General features: G+C 33.9%; 1 protein-coding gene across 1 annotated transcript; it reads left to right on the top strand.

The window, feature by feature from the left end:
• Positions 1-574: 574 nt before the first annotated feature.
• On the top strand, positions 575-17,852 carry LOC141602257 (uncharacterized). Its single transcript, XM_074422561.1, has 2 exons — positions 575-594; positions 17,216-17,852. The coding sequence occupies exons 1-2, from the start codon at positions 575-577 to the stop codon at positions 17,850-17,852; spliced, it is 657 nt and encodes a 218-aa protein (XP_074278662.1).
• The last annotated feature ends 132 nt before the right edge of the window (positions 17,853-17,984 follow it).

The raw sequence follows: 17,984 nt of genomic DNA, 5'->3' as shown, positions 1-17,984 counted from the left end.
AAAATTAAGCCTCCTGTATTCTTCATCTTCTTCATATTCTCTTTTTTCTTCCCTAATTTCTTTATTCTTTCTCTCTGTTTTCCCATTTTCTTCAATTTCAAGATGTTATTCAATCAAATATTCATAAAAACTTGATTAATTCAAGTCGAAAACACAAAATTAATTCATCATATTTGTTCAATTTGATTAATACATGAATCAATCGACATTTTTTGCCCAGAACTTGCAAAAACCTTGGCACAAATCGAAAAAACGAAGGTAATCGGAGATTATATAAGTCAATATATGTTGCTTTGCGAGTTATGTCAATTGATATTCCGTTAATATACTTGTCTATCATAACGTTGGCATTTGCTTGGTGATTTATCATCATAATCTTGAAAAAGTGTTGGTAATCTAGCTTAGCACACCAACTGTATGTTAAAATGTCTAGTTGAAGGTAGAAACTCACTTATTGTAATGAAGAAACGTGGTTATTTAATAGTTATTCAAATGCATAAACTCAGTTATTGTATTGTAGAAACTCGATTATTGTAATGTAGGAAGTCAGTTATTGTAACGTATAGACTCAGTTATGGTAATGAAGAAACTCTGGTATTTGTAGTTATTGTAATGTAGAAACTCGATTATTGTAATGAATAAAGTCAGTTATTCACCCTTTAGTTGTTTAAAGTCAATTATAGTTACTTTACAGTCTAGTTATTGTAATATATTGACCGAGTCATTCTATATGATGTTCTGTTAAGTTATATTCTGTTTTTGATGATTTGCAAAGTTGAATCAAGATAGACGCAGATAATTGACGTTCAATGGAAAAATTGATGTATATACTTGGTCATGTGTTGTTAGTTTTCATCTTGTTTAATTGAAAAGATCAGTTATTATAATGTAGAAACTCAGTTATTGTAATGTAGGAAAACTCAGTTATTGTAATGTAGCAACTCTGGTATTTGTAGTTATTTCAATGTAGAAACTCAATTATTGTAATGTAGAAACTCAGTTATTGTAATATAGAATCTGGTATTTGTAGTTATTTCAATGTAGAAACTCAATTATTGTAATGTAGAAACTCGCTTATTGTAATATAGAAACCGAGTTATTGTAATGTAAAATTAAGTATTTATAGTTATTGTAATGTAGAAACTCAGTTATTGTAATGAGTAAATCGTGTTATTGTATTGAGATGAAACTCAAATATATTCATATATCTATCTTGTGATTGTTTTCATCATCTTTAATTGAATAACTAGTCATTTTCATTCAATCAATCATTGAGATTGGTTAATGCAATTAAAAAATCTGAAAAATGAAATAATCATATATAACAAGGCTAAAAAAATTCACTTACTTTCATTATATAACTATTTTGTTTCCAACACATTACACTCAAATATCTCCAATAAATTATAGCTAAGCATCATCATCATCATCATTACATCTAAGCATTTCAAATAATACATCTAACAATAGTAACATCACAAATATTACATATATTTATCTTCATTACAACGTCTAAAAATATTTCTTCCAACGAGAACCGTGTCTTGCCGTTGTTTTCATGTTTCTTCCACCAATATTTCTTCCCGACGAGAACCATCTCTTGCTTATTGATGTGGGCTGAACCAGTAGACAACAAAAGTTCACTGAAAGAAATAAAAACAAAAAGGGAGTAAGTTATAAATAACTACACAACTATAAGTAGATTATATAAGACCACAACAATAATTACAAATTTAAATAACTAAGTTAAAACAATACAATAATTGAGATGTACTATTACTATAACCAACTTAAACAGATTATATAAGAAGACGTCATCTTACAACAACTTTAATTTGAAATAACTAATTTAAAACAATACAATAACTAAGTTTGAATAATACAATAATTCGGCTAAAACAATACAATAATTGTTGTTAACAGATTAAAACAACAACAAAAAAAGTAACTGCAAAATACAATAACTGAGTTTGTATAATACAATAACTCGGTCAAAGTAATACTATAAATCGTTGTTAATGATTAACATGGTAAACACAATTAACAAATCAACGAAAATGAAACGGATATTAAACAAGAACGATAATGAAAACGCACAAATCAGATCTAGAATAACAAAATTAGTGCTTACATATAGTGAAATTGAAGAAAAATACGGAGATGAAGCGAAAGTGACAACGAAATCAATATGACGAAATCTCCTTAATTGACAAATTAGAACAAGGATGATGATGATTGAGGATGAAGATTGAGTATAAATCTTAAATTCTTGATTCCTCTTCTTGAGTTTCCCTTGATTTTGCACAATATAGTAAATATGTCGATGTGATTTATTAGGATTTATGCACAAGTTTAATCGCAAAGAACGGTAAACGATTGATATGAGAATTGATATTATCGAGATTTGTATAGATGTTGAAATCGTGGATTGAATTGTTCTATTGTTTTGTTTTGATTTATGAAAATTAGGGTTTGACAGTAGATAAAATTAGCAGGGAAGGAGATAGTTGAAATAACGTAAGATTGAATGAGGTTGAGGAAAAAGATGGGTTCTTATATGTTGATCAACATTAAATCTCAGCCATCCATCTTAGATTAGATAAATGGTCTAGATTTAGAGGGGTAACTCACCAATAATGACCCAACTCATATGATCCTATTTATATATATATATATATATATATATATATATATAGAGAGAGAGAGAGAGAGAGGTGGGATTCGGTGAGTCCACCTAAATATTTGAGTCCATGAGTCCATAAACAATATCACGCACTATACAAAACAATATCACGAAATTTTTTTTTCAAAATAAAAAATTTTTTTCGATTTTTTTTTATTCGAATTTTTTTTTTCGAATTTTTTTTTTCAAATTTTTTTTTTCAAATTTTTTTTTTCGAATTTTTTTTTCGAATTTTTTTTTAACAATTTTTTTTTTCGTTTAAGCTGTGATATTGTTTAGTATAACGTGTGATATTGTTTAGCATAACTTGTGATATTGTATTACAAAACAATATCACGAAATTTTTTTTTTCGAAATTTTTTTTAACAATTTTTTTTTCCGTGAAATCTTTGATATTGTTTAGTATAACGTGTGATATTGTTTAGCATAACGTGTGATATTGTATTACAAAACAATATCACGATTTTTTTTTCAATTTTTTTTTTTTTTTGAAAAAGTTTTTTTTCCAGCTGTGATATTGTTTAGTATAACGTCTGATACTGTAAGCTGTGATATTATTTAATATAACGTGTGATATTTATCATGGACTCACAGACTCAAAAAGATAGGGTGGACTCATGTGATCCTAATTCTATATATATATATATATATATATATATATATATATATATATATATATATATATATACTCCCTTCTATTCTTAATGACCCTCCCCTTTCATGGAGGGCACGGGAATTAAGGGAGGGGAGTATTATATGGTAAAGTATTGTAGTGGGGTAGGAGATTGGAGATAAGGAAGGTATTGTGTGTAGATACCTCATTTCTGCACCTCTCGCAAACCACCCAGTGATGATTGGGCCGCATGTTTGCTACGCGGAACGATTTGTGACAGTTCGTAAGTTTATCATCAAGTGATTGCTCAAATACTAATGTCTACCTCTTAGTTGTCATCTACGTGCCGATACGGTCGTTTTGACAGTAATTAGAGTACATTTGGAGTCCGGGCCTAAAACCGTCTTCATTTTCTGATAACTATTAAATCCCGAGTCAGAATGTTCTGGAATGTTCCGGATATTTCTATTCCATATTTTATAAATATTTCACAATCTTTATCCTTTGGTAAACAATTTCCCGTATATTCACACAAGATATTACGGAAAACCGAATTATTCCGTCCTTCTATAACTCAAACACGGAAATCTTTCTTCCGCAGGAGGAAACCACTTGGGAACAGACGCAGCAGGTGCTGCGCCTCTTCCAAGAGACGCAGTGACTGCTGCGCCTCTTCCCAGGTCCTTTTCTGCGTGTTTTTCGAATCTTTTTTCATATCTTTCCGAGATTCACTTCCAAAGACTCTCCGAAACCCTAATTCCTTCACGTGATTAGTATAAATAGGAGCCTTCGCTCCTCATATTTCTCACGCGAGTGTCCGCCCTTCTCTTCTCCCTTTGCATTCTAGACCTTTGTTCTTACTTTTTGGCGTCTACGTGCTTGAACATTCGACCACGTAAGCTCGGATCCTTCTGAGTACCAGCCTCGTTTGCATGACCGACCAATTTGACCAACTCCACAATCAATCAACTTAATTAATCTAATCGTTTTCCTCTTACGAGGGCACTTTCATATTTGCATTATAGTTCGAGTCGAGCATCGCTAATCGATAACTTAGTCCTTCTCGTTTCGTCAAACATGTAAGTCTGAGGGTGTAAATCTCTTTTTTTTTTATTGTTATTTACCTTTTTTGTATCACTAATGTAAGGTTTACGTCGAAAATACCTCTTAAAACCGATTTATAAAACCGTGATTTAAAACCTCTTTTTACGAATTTCCAGAAGACAAACCGTCGAGAAAAGACGCAGCAACTGCTGCGCCTCTTCGAAGGAGCGCAATTCCTGCTGCGCCTCTTCGTGAGGTTGCCGCAGTTCCTGCTTCCTTTCTTCTTCCTTCGTCCTCTGTAATTCGTTCGTCTTTGTTTGTTTTCGTTTGTTTCTTGCTAATTCTTTGATATGATAGCGTATTAATTTCACCTGTATATTACTATTCATCATTCACACGTTTAATTCACCATTAAATCCGACTTAAATCCCTTATAATCTCATATTTGCGGGTTTTCGTCATTAAATTCAATCCGGGTTGTAGGAATTCAATTCGTTCATATTGAGTTTCTGGAATTCGATCTTTGATATATTTTCATCCATATTCGTCATTAATTTGTCATTAATCCGTCATGTTTAACCTATTTAGTTCACCCATGTCACTAATCAATCATTCGTTCATGTAAATAATTCGTTTGCATCCGTCTCATCCATGTTTTATTGCTTTTATGACCTTAATCATATGTAAATAACGTGTTAATCACTTTCATCCGAGTTAGTTATCATAATTAATCATTTAAATTCACCAATTAATATTAACGATTTGCGCTTCGCTTCACAAATTTTAACTCACCCTTGGAATGACGCAAAGAATCGCTGCGCCTCTTCCAAAGGGCGCATCCCTGCTGCGCCTGTTCCAGGTTGAGTTCTGTCTCTGAACTCCGTTGTTGCTTGGCCTAGTTTAATTAGCTTACGTATAATTGACTATTAACCGTATTATAACCTTCTGACTTGTTCGTTGATTCATTCTTTTATTCTTTTTCTCCAAATTATCCGTTTTAAAGGTATTTTCGACATAAATCGCCTAATCCGATGTAATTATTGTAATTTTTTATTATCGTAATTTTCTTATTGCATTTATCATTGAATTTTATATCATTTGTATGTTCTCACATGTAATTGAACATTAAATCCTACTTCGACCCAATTGTTTGCTAATTACGTGTCAGCCGACTTAGTTAATTCTTCACATGCTAGGGTTAAAACTTGGATGTTGCATTGCATGCATATAATCGACGATATATCGAGTATAGATGATGTCCCTAATCATTAGTAGAAGCCGCTATCGAGGCGGACGGGATTAGGTGTTCGATCAAAAGAGCTTCCTAATACGTACCCTCACCCCTTACTCCAGATCTCTGTGAACATCCGTGTTCATTGGCATACACGAGAGTCATTCTAGACATAGAATGCTAAGGGTAACGATTGCTTAGTGTTCATGTCTTTACTTTGTGTCTAGACATGGCACGAGGTATTCGAACGGTTCCAATTTCCCATAAAAATTGGTGGCGACTCCAACAAAAATGTAAACGCTTGTTCTCTTCCTCCCAAGCGCCCCCGTGGGCCCCCGCTGTCCACAGTTTGGCGACTCCGCTGGGGAATAATACACTTACGTGTAGCCAAGGGTGAAACTTGAACAAGGTTAAGGAATAGTTTATACAAGACAATTGTCGGTTTTCATAACTCGGTCTTCCTAGACCGTTTCATTCGGCCTTCCTAGGCCCAACCCAACCCATTCGACCAATCGTCCCGTCTAAACGGTCCTAATTCTTATTTGGGCCTAAAGATGGACAGCGATTGACGTCATCCATACCATGATGCTTACTCTTGTTTGTATCAAGGGCCTTCACTACTTGAGGAAATGGACTAGGAATCGGCCTTACTCTTGTTCGGTACGAGCCTCTCCACAGACTTCGGGTGTGATGGTTCGGTATGACAACCCACCCTTTAAACCAAAACCCTTCTAAATGCACTCAGCATCCCGTTATAATGCTTGTATAAATGTTTTTTACCTTACGTGATCACCATTTCTAAACGAAACCATGTCGATTTTTGCAAAAACCAAAACCCTTTTTTTAATCAAAATTTCGAAAAGGCCATTGGATTAGTGCAAAACCCAGTCAAAAATCTGTCTGTTTGTCGAGTCAAAATTCGGGCCACAAGCCCATTTCAAAACCTCACTTCGAGTCCACTCCTACAACTACACTATAGTTGACTAGGATACACATTTTTAAAATTTTCGTCCTTTCTTCAAAGCTCACTCAACACAAGTGGCACACACCCACTTCACGAGTCAAAACATTTCTTCCTTTAGCAAGTGTGTTAGAATGGTCGATCGTGTTTTGATTCATCGGTCTCTTATCCAGTTTTCAAGATGCCCGGAACCAAATAAACAAACCTCCACCAACTTCAAGATGGTAATGATCGAATCCTAGCCGCACTAGCTCAAATCCAAGTTACTCAAGACCAAGTGTATGATCGCCTTGACACCATTGAGGGCCGGATCTATGCCGTAGAGGGGAGATTGCCTCCTCATGAAAGTGAAGTAGTGGGCGACTACGCGGATGAATCCAAGGACGAAAATCCTCCCATGGGGCTGACTGTAGCTGAGAAAAGACTCTAATACTTAGAGGAGCAATTAATGTACCTTTAAGGGGATGACATTTATAGAGAGAATAATCGCAAGTATGAGGTCGTCAACTCCAAATTGCCAACCAACTTCAATATGACGGATATCCCTAAATTCAAGGGGCACGAAAACCCTTTGAACCACATCCGCGCCTTCAAGGATTACATGTCTATCAAAGGCATCAAACCCGAGATGTTCTTAAGGATCTTTCCTTCATCTCTTGACACCATACCGAAGCAATGGTTCTACTCTTTGGATCACAAGAAGATCGCTACTTGGGAAGATGCCGCGATCAAGTTTGCCAAGCAATATGCGGATAATGCCGAGATCCAAGTCAACATGCGCACTCTAGAGGTTCTTACCCAAAATGACAAAGAAGGATTCACCGACTTCCTAAGTAGGTGGAGGAAGACTAGTACCCAACTAGTTGAACGCCCGGATGAGGCTACCCTTGTGGAGAAGTTCGTGGACAATCTCAAACCCATTTATGCCAACCATTTGAGATACCAAAACATCAAACTTTCAAGGACTTAACCGTACTAGGGACAAGGATTGAAGATGACATCCGTAAAGGGCTGTTGTCCAAAACGGTAGGTCGAGGATATCAAGGCTCAACAAGTCGTTCTTACGGCTCCACTAGCAAAACTGATGAAGTTAACCTTCTCGAGCCATCCAAGAAAAGTACCCCACCAAGGAAATTCACAAATCTTGGGGATACTTACTCCAACGCTCTAAAAAGGTTAATTAAGCAAGGCAAACTTCAACCCATTGGACCTACTCCCGAACCTGAAAAGAAATCCAAATTCTGGGACGAGAACTCATACTGTGAATACCATAGGGGTAAGGGACATGACACAGAGAAATGCTACAAATTGAAAAATGTGCTTCAAGACATGATTGAAGATGGCCGACTCCCAATCCCGCCGGGAGGTAAACCCAACAACACTCAGAATCCTCTTGGAGTTCTAGTGATTACGAGTGACGAATCTACCTTAGATTGTTCACACCTCATTTCTCCAATTGAAGATGAAATCCATGCAATCGAGAATGAAGGGTTCTACTCTACTATCTCCCCTACCATTTCCGACTTCATCACATGGGCAAGGAGTGTGGATAGACAAGTTTGGGAATTAGAAAATGTGGTGACAACTTTACGTGATCCCAACGCAACACCCAAGGAGCATGTATCACTAATCTTCTCTCAAAACGCTACTATGCAAGAAATAGTCGCCGTGGTTGATAGACTAGTCGACCAAATCATACGACTAGAAGATGAAATCATGAGAATGAGGGAACTAGCTGCAATCAATGGAGTTTGGGCCGACGATGATGAGGACGAGTACCTCATCGAAAACTCCCTAGTCAAAGAAATAGTCCAAAATGGTGAAGACCAAGATGTGGACCACCTAACTCGTTCGGGACGTCCATATCAAAGCACTACTCAAAATGGTCCAACCAACGTTATCACACCAAATGAAAACAAAGATGATGTTGGGAAATGTGTCCTCAACAATAGTGCGATCACATGATTTAAATATCATTATTAAATCTCATTACAAGAATACGGAAGGGATGATACATAATATATATACACTACTACAGATACAGGCTATAACAACGGTCAAAAACCGTTGTTATATAAAAAAGCGGACGTTGTTAAAGCGTCCGTTGTAGAAGGTTTTAACAACGGTTGGTTTACTTAAGGAAACCGTTGTTAAAACTATTAACCACGGTTTTATGTATAAAAACCCGTTGTGGAAAGTGTGACTCAATTTTGGGGGGAAAGTTATAACAACGGGTTGTAATATACAAAACCGTTGTTATAACTAAAGACAACGGGTTGTTTTAAAATAGCCGTTGTTGTTTGTTCTTAAAAAAAAAAAAAAAAAAATTAAATATTACTAGATGCATGCATAATTACGGCCTGTTAGAATTCCAATGCATGCATTATTACCGACATTCACTTTATACATATGAACGGATAATATGGAATGAGAAGGGTTAGTAATAGGATTTGAAGCAGCATTATTGAGAGAGATGATGATGATTATGGCACAACTTCCTAACATATATATTAATTAAAAAGCAATTAACTCAACCCACACATTGCTTAGTATAAATACATTGCATATCTCAACTAACATTTCCATTATCTCATATATTCATCTCCAAACTCTAACTGTTAAAACAAACTCTACTTAATCTTTCAAATCAAACTCAAAAACTCTAAGAAAATGAATGATTTCATCCTAAAGACTCTTACCATGATCGAGAACAACAACAACTTCATCCGCCGGTTCCTCCATATTGAGGAAAGTTTCAGAGCTACCTTGCGGGAAGCTCGATCCGCATCAAGCACGCCAAAGAAGATGGCTTGACGGAGCAAAGAAGATTGCGGCTATATGACGATATAGCAACTGCTGAACGGAACCTCCAAATAGCCAAGGAGGAGAGGATGGATACGATAGAGCACAATAAGATCCTCCATGAAAATATAAGAATTGCATTTTTACATATGTAATTTTTTTTTTTAATTTATGTATTTATAAATATATATATATATATAAATATATATATATATATATTAATTATGTTTATCTTACTTCTTCATCTTGCTTCTTCATTGTTTTAGTAACTAATTATGCGAACAATACTTAAACAAATAACATAATGGTCGATAAAAACACATATATGCAAAAGAAATAAATAGAAAAAGAAAATAATGACGATGACAAAGGATTTTAGAGATTTACCGATAAATACGAGACGTAATAGACGATGAAATCACAATGACGGCGAGAAGATAAAGCGACGATGAGAAAAGAGAAAATAGAGAAAGAGAGAAAGAGAGTGTGTATGTGTTTTGTGTTTGTTTGTCTGCTGTGTTTGTGTTTGTGTATTAAGGGTTGTGTTTTGTGGCTGCAGCAGACTTCTGTTTGTGTGGTTTATAGTATGGAAGGTATTGACAACGGTTATTAAACAACAACCGTTGTGAAATATGTTTTAACAACGGTTGTAAAAAACACCCGTTGTCAAATATGTTTTAACAACGGGTTTCAAAAGTAACCGTTGTGATTACTTTTCACTAACTTTGCGCCAATTTTGCGCCAAATTATTAACAACGGTTCCGCATGTGTGACCCGTTGTTAAAAATAATAACAACGGTTTTTATAACTATACCCGTTGTAATTGATTTTAGTAAAATTCGCGCCATACATTCTACAACGTCTATTGTGATTTTCGTGAATAATCGTTGTTAAAGGGGCGTTGTAGTTGCCTAAATTTGTAGTAGTGATATAGTCAACTGGTCCACACATATCGGTAATGATTGGCTGGCTAGAGTTTGACATTACTGTCGTGCGACGGTGGTGATCAGTTGATCCCTTGAGGTCACACCTAAAGGACGATTCCCTTAATTGAAAAGGTTAATTAATTGTATACCGATACAAATTAATTAATTCCTTAAAATTGAACAAATTCAATTTGTGAGAGAGAATTTTGATATCTTATTGTAATGGGATTAAATAAGATTTATTTTAGTAAATAAAATGCTTTATTACTAAAATTGTTTATTGTTTGAGAAACAATAAAGATAAGAATGAATGGTTGATTATAATTACAAGATATTGTGAACTATAATTATATGACCCATTTTATTTATGTGATCAAGTATCACTAGTCAATTTGTTGAATGTAATTTAATTAAATGATATTTATGTGATAAATATGCATTTAATTAATTAGTAACATGTATCATACTACATGTGACATATTGTGTGACAAATGACAAATTGACAAAATAAAATGGTAGTCCATTTTATATAGATGGACCGAAATATGAGTGTTATGGGTGTTAGTGGGTGAATTATTTTATGAGATAAAATAATCTAATGATACCTAACCTACACCTAGTCTTACAAGTCTAAGATTTAGAAAAGAATAAAAGGAAAAGTAAAGGACCATATATTGGTCCTCCTCTCACCCACAAACCGTGTGGCTTGCTCTCTTAATGAGAGTTTTGTTCTTTTATCATTTTACACACTCAACCATTAGAAAGACATGCAAAATTCTCTCTCACATGTTCATCTTTCTCCTTCATCAAAACATGAATTTTTGATAGAATTTGTTCATAAGAGATTACTAAAATTATTAATGTAATATATGAGTATTAGTAATCAATTTTAAGGTAAACCACAATATAAATATCTAGTGCATATTAGTTTGTGGGATTAAGGGATAGTTTTGGGTGCAACTAATTGGAGGGCTTCTATTTGAGGTCATGTATGTTCATCCATTAATGGAAAGCTCAAGAACTAACAAGAAGGAGATCTTGTTGGTGCCCTATATGACCGAAATTATTATGGTGAGAATATGATTTCTTCTCTTATTTATTTTAGTTTGCATGCATAAGATCAATCATTAATTTTATGACGAATTAAATTATAACATATATGAATATGTTAAGTATAAAGATCTACTTTTCCTTCAATCGGTATCAAGAGCCATGGTTGTTTGCATGCAAATCGGTTAAAAGTTTTTCCGAGTTATAAAGATTAACATATAAAACTTGTAAATTTTGTGTTATTATGATATATCACGAAATTAATTCATGCATGTTAATATTTCTGGTCCTAAAATGTTTTAGGATATTTTGGTTATATTTACGGATTTTTATTGTTCATATTATACAATAATGGCATTTAAATATGATTTTATGAGTAAAAATGTCATTTTCGGTCTAAAATTAGCTATACTTCCAATTTTCGAGTGATTTTTGGATATGTTGTCACATATATTATTTTGAGATAACCTGTAAATTTTCATAATTTTTGAACTTGTTATGCTCGAAAAATGGATTTTTCATTATTAAATTCGTATTTAGGTGAAAAATAGGTTAATATGAGTTAAATTTCGAATCTGGTCATAGAAATTTAATATGTTATCACATGCAATTTTACAAGATGTGTGTAAAACAATGGGCTATAGTGAAGTTTTTTTGCATGATTTATGGATTTTTGAAGAAAATAGCATAAATAGTGACATTATTAGTGAAAAATTAATAAAACATAATCTATGACTAAGGAAAAACGTCAAATGTTGCATTTTATTATCTTTTTCAGATCTAAAATTGAAAAGTTGATGAATATATTTTTCCCATGTTTTTATGATCATTTTAGTTAAAATCGTTAAACCGCAACATTGTTTTTCCGGAAAATTTCGAAATTTTTAACCTAAGTTTTTGAACATTATGAGTGTCATGGTATTTTCCAGAATGTTCATGAGTTTTAATTTCAAATTTTGAATTTATTTGAAATTTTGTGATTTATTTGAAGTTTATAGCTTATTTTTGTAATTTTAGTCCATTAATGAACAATTTTATAAATATGAGTTGATTATGGTCAAATTATTAGTGAAGACTAAATTTTGAGTCCTAAGAGGTTAGGGTAATTAACTTATGCATAAATATGAATTTATATAATTTTTGTGATTGTAAAACGTTGAAATCACGCAAATCCGTAAAAACCGAGTAATATACGATATTGGCTAATTAAAGGCGATTTAGCATAAAATTGAGCATGTTCATACATATTATAATGCTTCATTTTCTTTATGATCGTCATAATTTTAATTTATGTAATTTTTGAATTATGTAATTTTACTTAGTATGGCCTTAGATTTTAATTGGTATTTCCCGAAATGTATGGGAATATCAATTCGGTTGTAATTTTATTGTGATCTCGTATCACCGTTTTGTAATTCAATAGATTTATTTTATTTTAGTTACAAATGTATAATAGGAAATTATGTAATTTATTATGTAATTTTATTCATTCCGGAGTTCCCAAAGACGGATTTCTTCAAGATGGCGATACATAAAGACGGTGTTACCTCGAGATGTGTGCCACAACCGAAGTTCAAGGGACCAATGGAGTTGGTTTCCGAGTATGTAATAGTTAAATAATTTCTCTATTTTAGGAAAGGCCATACTAGGATTTATTTGTTTTTTATGCTTGCATTTTATTTTATGTCACATGCATCGCTAAATCGCCATAACTAAAGCATGCATCTTCTTTTATCGAGTTTTTCGACCGTGTCAATTATAATTATCGTAGTTCACCGCTTTAGTTCACTTAAACGTGATAGATAATAAATTGACATGACCACTCGCTAAAATAAACAATTGAGACTTAGCCTTACCAAATAGTAGAAACCATGAAAACCTATTTCGCGAGGGAGTGCACTCGGCCCTACCGGGGTACAAACCTTGTTACGTAGGGGAAGTGGGTGATAAATGTCTATCCACCGAATTCATGTTGATAAGGGATGAATCGGCCCTACCGTGCCCAAGTTGATATGGATTTGGATCATGGACACATTTATTCGAAATTTGGATTGAACTCAACAAAAGTTTTTGATAAGGGATGTATCGGCCCTACCGTGCCCTTGTCGAATGTGTTTTGGGCTAAAGATAATTGTTAATGTAATATTATCGACCAAGAGTTCTAAAAGTAGAATCGATTAAACGTTAATCCACCGAGTTATATTGATAAAGGATGAATCGGCCTTACCGTGCCTAAGTCGATATGAATTTGGGTCTTGGAATCATTTATCATAGTTGGGTAGAGGTCACTATGTAAATGCTATACTTGTTAAATTATTTACAAGTATTTATAAAACGATAAATGTTAAGTTTTCCACTATTCCGTTATCATTTTTGTTCTATTTCTTTACCACAATTCATATACGATATCATTTCGATTTTTGATTCAAATCTCCATTAAAACGTCGTAACTAAAGACAAAATTTGAATTTTTCTTCAAAAAACCTCGTTTTATCCATTGGAAGGATCTCTTGTGGAGAATATAGATAAAAGTTATTCATTATCAAACAGGTTTTTGATTCTTGACTAACACATCTACTTACAATGGATTGTTTTTCATATACTTAATTGAATTAAGTACCTTGAAGCGATACATTATTTTGGTAATTAGTTTTGTGAGAATTCGTAATTGACCAAAATAGCGCAACCACTTCAATGAAAGTTTTAAGACTAAAACGAACAAATGAAGAGTAATCTTCATGAATTCAATTTTGCTTCTCAAAGCAAAGACTCATTGAAATGAGTGGGAGTATTCTCTTAAACCGTTAAGATGAGGACGAGGTTCAAGAAGTAAAGATTACAATGGAATTGATACAAGGTAATGTTAAAAGTAAAATTGTTGAGAATGACGATACTAAACCTATCAATCCCGACCGATAAAGTTTCCATTGTCTTAAATGTTAGACACGAGAAAGGAAACTACCCCAAATTATTGAAGAATCAAAAAGTTAGTTGTGGGACATCTAATGGGACCTTCTTCGTTAAATGTTTATTTGATTAAACATAAATTTTGCTAGTATTACTTCGTCAATATTAGAAACCGGTGGTGGTTTTCATCATTATGTTTGATACATAGGATGATTAGAATATCACGACTAGCAACAATGAAGTCAAGAGATAGAGTCATTGTGTACTAAATCTAGTTTTCGGGTTTGGAGTTGTACTTAATTGTGACTATTAAGTACATAAACTCTAAATAAGAATACAATTTGTTAAAGATACAAAAGAGGTTTCACTTTTGTGACCCTATACACCATGATTTGATGTATGGCTAACTCATCATCAAGGTGATTATATTCTAAACCAAACTAGAATGATATATCATGAAGATGATGCAAGACTCAAATTGGTAACCCAAGATTAAACCTTAAATTTTGGAATGATGAACGCAAAGAGTTATCGAGTACTCTTGAAACCATTAGATTGTTAATGGTATATGCGTATCTTGTATTCAAAGCAAGATATCTCGTACCTTTTGGTTGAAAAGGAGATCGAGGTTATAAATCATCGATCCAAAATAAGTTGATCATTTTCTTTTACCAACGATTTAAGTTGACGCTAATGTGTTCACTTAATAAGGTAAATAGAGAAATCTTTGAAGAATTTCAAAGAGTTCAAGGAATCACGATTTAGTCGTGATGGGATTATCAAAGTGAAGACTTTGATATAAGCCAAATGAATTGTGATATAGCATCACAAATTAATCTCTCTTAACACGCATTATAGGATAATGTATGATTGGACAAGAATTCAAACGTTATTCGATATGGTTTGGACTTCAATCAAGTTACTTTGAGTTACTTGATCCTTTTGGGGATTTTATCATTTTTGTCTAAATTATTTTTCCACTAGATCGAATCATATGAGATATGAAATGGTAAGGGTACCATGTTTTGTAAGTTTTCACAAGAAACAAATGCTCATTTTTCCTTTTTCAATTATCACGAGTACGACGGGTTTGCGGCTCGTGGAGCTGTCTTTCTAAAATACTAGTTTATTTCTAGAAGATAGAGTGGGAGAAATTATTCAAGAGCCACAAAGAATGCCACAGAGAATGTTATGTCGCAAGAAAGACCAGTCTTTCTTGGAAGATGAGACGTTTTGTGTAAGACATTGTTTCTTCAAAACCTAGGAGGTTAAATTCGTCACTTGTTAAAAATGATGAATTCATGTTGCTTTTAAGAAAGTAAAGAGCTTATAACTTACAAAAGAAATTGTTTGATTCAAGTTGATTACTTCTAGAAAGTAATGAACATATGACTTACATACGAGTGTTTAAGTCACAACTCAATACAAGGCTTAGAGCCATGAAAATCCGAAACAAAAGGGCTTGATTAGTGACAAAGGGCTTTGCACTAATAAAGAGATATTTCAAAGCAAAGATTGGTTGCAAAGGGTTTTGCACTAATTGAAATGATTAAGTCTATTTGGATCTTCTTAGGCATTGTGTTTCATTATGAGGATATGCATACATCAAGTGAATCTAAAACCCACTTCTTCAATAGAAGGAATGTATTCAATACATGTCATGAGTTTTATAGATTCTTGTAATCCTAAGATAATGTGAAACTTAAGAGAGGATCTTAAGTAGGACATCAATGAGTTGGAATCAACATTTTGATCATGTGATAAAACATTTCTCGATAAGTCGAGAAGTTGTGTTTATACATGGAGTTTAGTGGGAGTTACGGAATTTTTAATTAGTCCGATATGTGGATGACATATTGATCATTGAGAATGATTTAAGACTTTTGGAGTATTATAATACATCTTGAATATCCGGATTTATGAAGATAAATCCACATGATATTAGCGTCAGTAAGAAGTCTTATGTTGATAAGATTCATGACTAGTTCAATTAAATTGAACATATTTGATTGATTTCATTTGCTTCCGCTGCCGAATCAATTAAAAAGAAATGATGTATAACACTTCATATGCTTTGAGTATGATGAATTGTTTTCAAAATCGAATTTAAGTAATCTTTACCAAGTAAGCCATAAATATTACCCTTAAGTGCTTGCAGAAGCATTAAGGCTATGATGCAAAGTGTTTATGATGCAATTTTGTGTAAAGGTGTTACACAAGTGACAATTGACAATTGAGATTGCGCATGGTTTCCGACAAAACCATAATCAAAACACATTAGGATGGTTAAGATACCATTGTGGTTATGTTATTTAAGAAATAGATTTTCTAGAATCGTTCTAGGAAATAAAGAACAATGAGAGATAATTATAACGGAAATTGAGTACACTTACAATCATGAGATGTGCAAGAGAATGAGTCCCGCACACTGTGAAAACAGTGGGAGCTATTCTTAGGCTAGAGGGCCTATGTCTTGATTGGATCTCGACACGTACTCAGAAAGTTTTGTAAAAAGGAAAACGAGTATGTAGTAAGGTTGAGTAAGGTACAAGAAGTTGGTAAAACCTACTAACCAAAGCCTTCTCAAAGGCTAAACATGATGAGTCATGTCATTTCAATTAAATTGAGATGAACAACTACATTCAAGATCAAATTAGATTATAGAATATGAAATAGTAATCAGGCATTGACTATTCATATGTGATAATCGCATTTGTCGTTCGAGTTTTACTTTAAAACTCTTTTGTTATACTTTGTTACATCCAAACGGGTTGTAGAGACAACATTGAACCCCGTTGGTGAGTTGGGATAAGAGTTGCTCGCCAAAAGCTGAAGGTGGTTTGGGTATTAGGGAGAGTTATGCTTGGAATCTAGCTACTGTAGGAAAGCTTGTATGGTGGATTTATTGTTGCCCGGATAGACTTTGGGTGCGGTGGATCAGTAATGTCTATTTAAAAGGATGTAGCTGGACTGATTATACCCCTGTGGGAGATATTAGCTGGGGGTGGAAAACAGTTTGTAAGGTCAGGGACAAGTTAGCTACTGGTTTTACTAATGGTCAATGGGTGTTGGGTACCAAAGGGTACACTGTGAATTCTGGATATGAGTTGCTACGTCAGAAATACCAGGAAGTTCATTGGCACAAGTATGTCTGGAATAACTGGGTTATTCCTAAACATCAGTTTGTGGGTTGGCTGATTGCTAGGGAGGCATTACAGCTTAAAGACAGATTGTTTACTCTAGGTATTGCATCTGATGACATCTGCTTACTGTGTGGAGCTGCTGCTGAGGACTTTGAGCATCTATTTCAGACGTGTAGCTACAGCAGCAAGATTATGTATGAAGTGGCCAGATTGTGTGAGTTCACTAGTCCACCCAGGAATGTGGTGCACTGGGTTGGGGATTGCAAGCTCTCACAATTGAAGGAGGGTATGTTTCTGTGTATCATTCATGCTGCACACTATCATATCTGGATTCAGAGAAATAAGGCAAGAGTAGATGGTTGTCTGCTTAGGCCTGAAGCTGTTCTAAAGCTCATCAAAAAGGACAGTGTGTTATGGTTGAAGAACAAAATTGGCCCCTGTATTGATAGGCGTGACCAAGCTTGGGTCAATAGAGTTATGTTGCGTATGTAATATCTTTTTAGATATTGAAAATGCTTGTATTAAATTGTAGCTTGTAATAGCTGTTTGTTCTTAATGGAAATTTTCACATTTCACCAAAAAAAAAAAACATTGAACCCCGTTAAAGTGAACCCGGATTAACAT

Source organism: Silene latifolia, chromosome 9, assembly GCF_048544455.1.
Source record: "Silene latifolia isolate original U9 population chromosome 9, ASM4854445v1, whole genome shotgun sequence".
In the NCBI taxonomy this organism is placed as follows: Eukaryota; Viridiplantae; Streptophyta; class Magnoliopsida; order Caryophyllales; family Caryophyllaceae; genus Silene; species Silene latifolia.
This window is presented reverse-complemented; position numbering and strand designations above follow the sequence as displayed.

Bases quoted from the DNA above. Each gene is read 5' to 3' on its own strand.
- LOC141602257 (XM_074422561.1), top strand. From the start codon at position 575: ATGGTAATGAAGAAACTCTG. The intron at 595-17,215 runs GTATTTGTAGTT...GGGAGATATTAG, and splicing joins ATGGTAATGAAGAAACTCTG to CTGGGGGTGGAAAACAGTTT.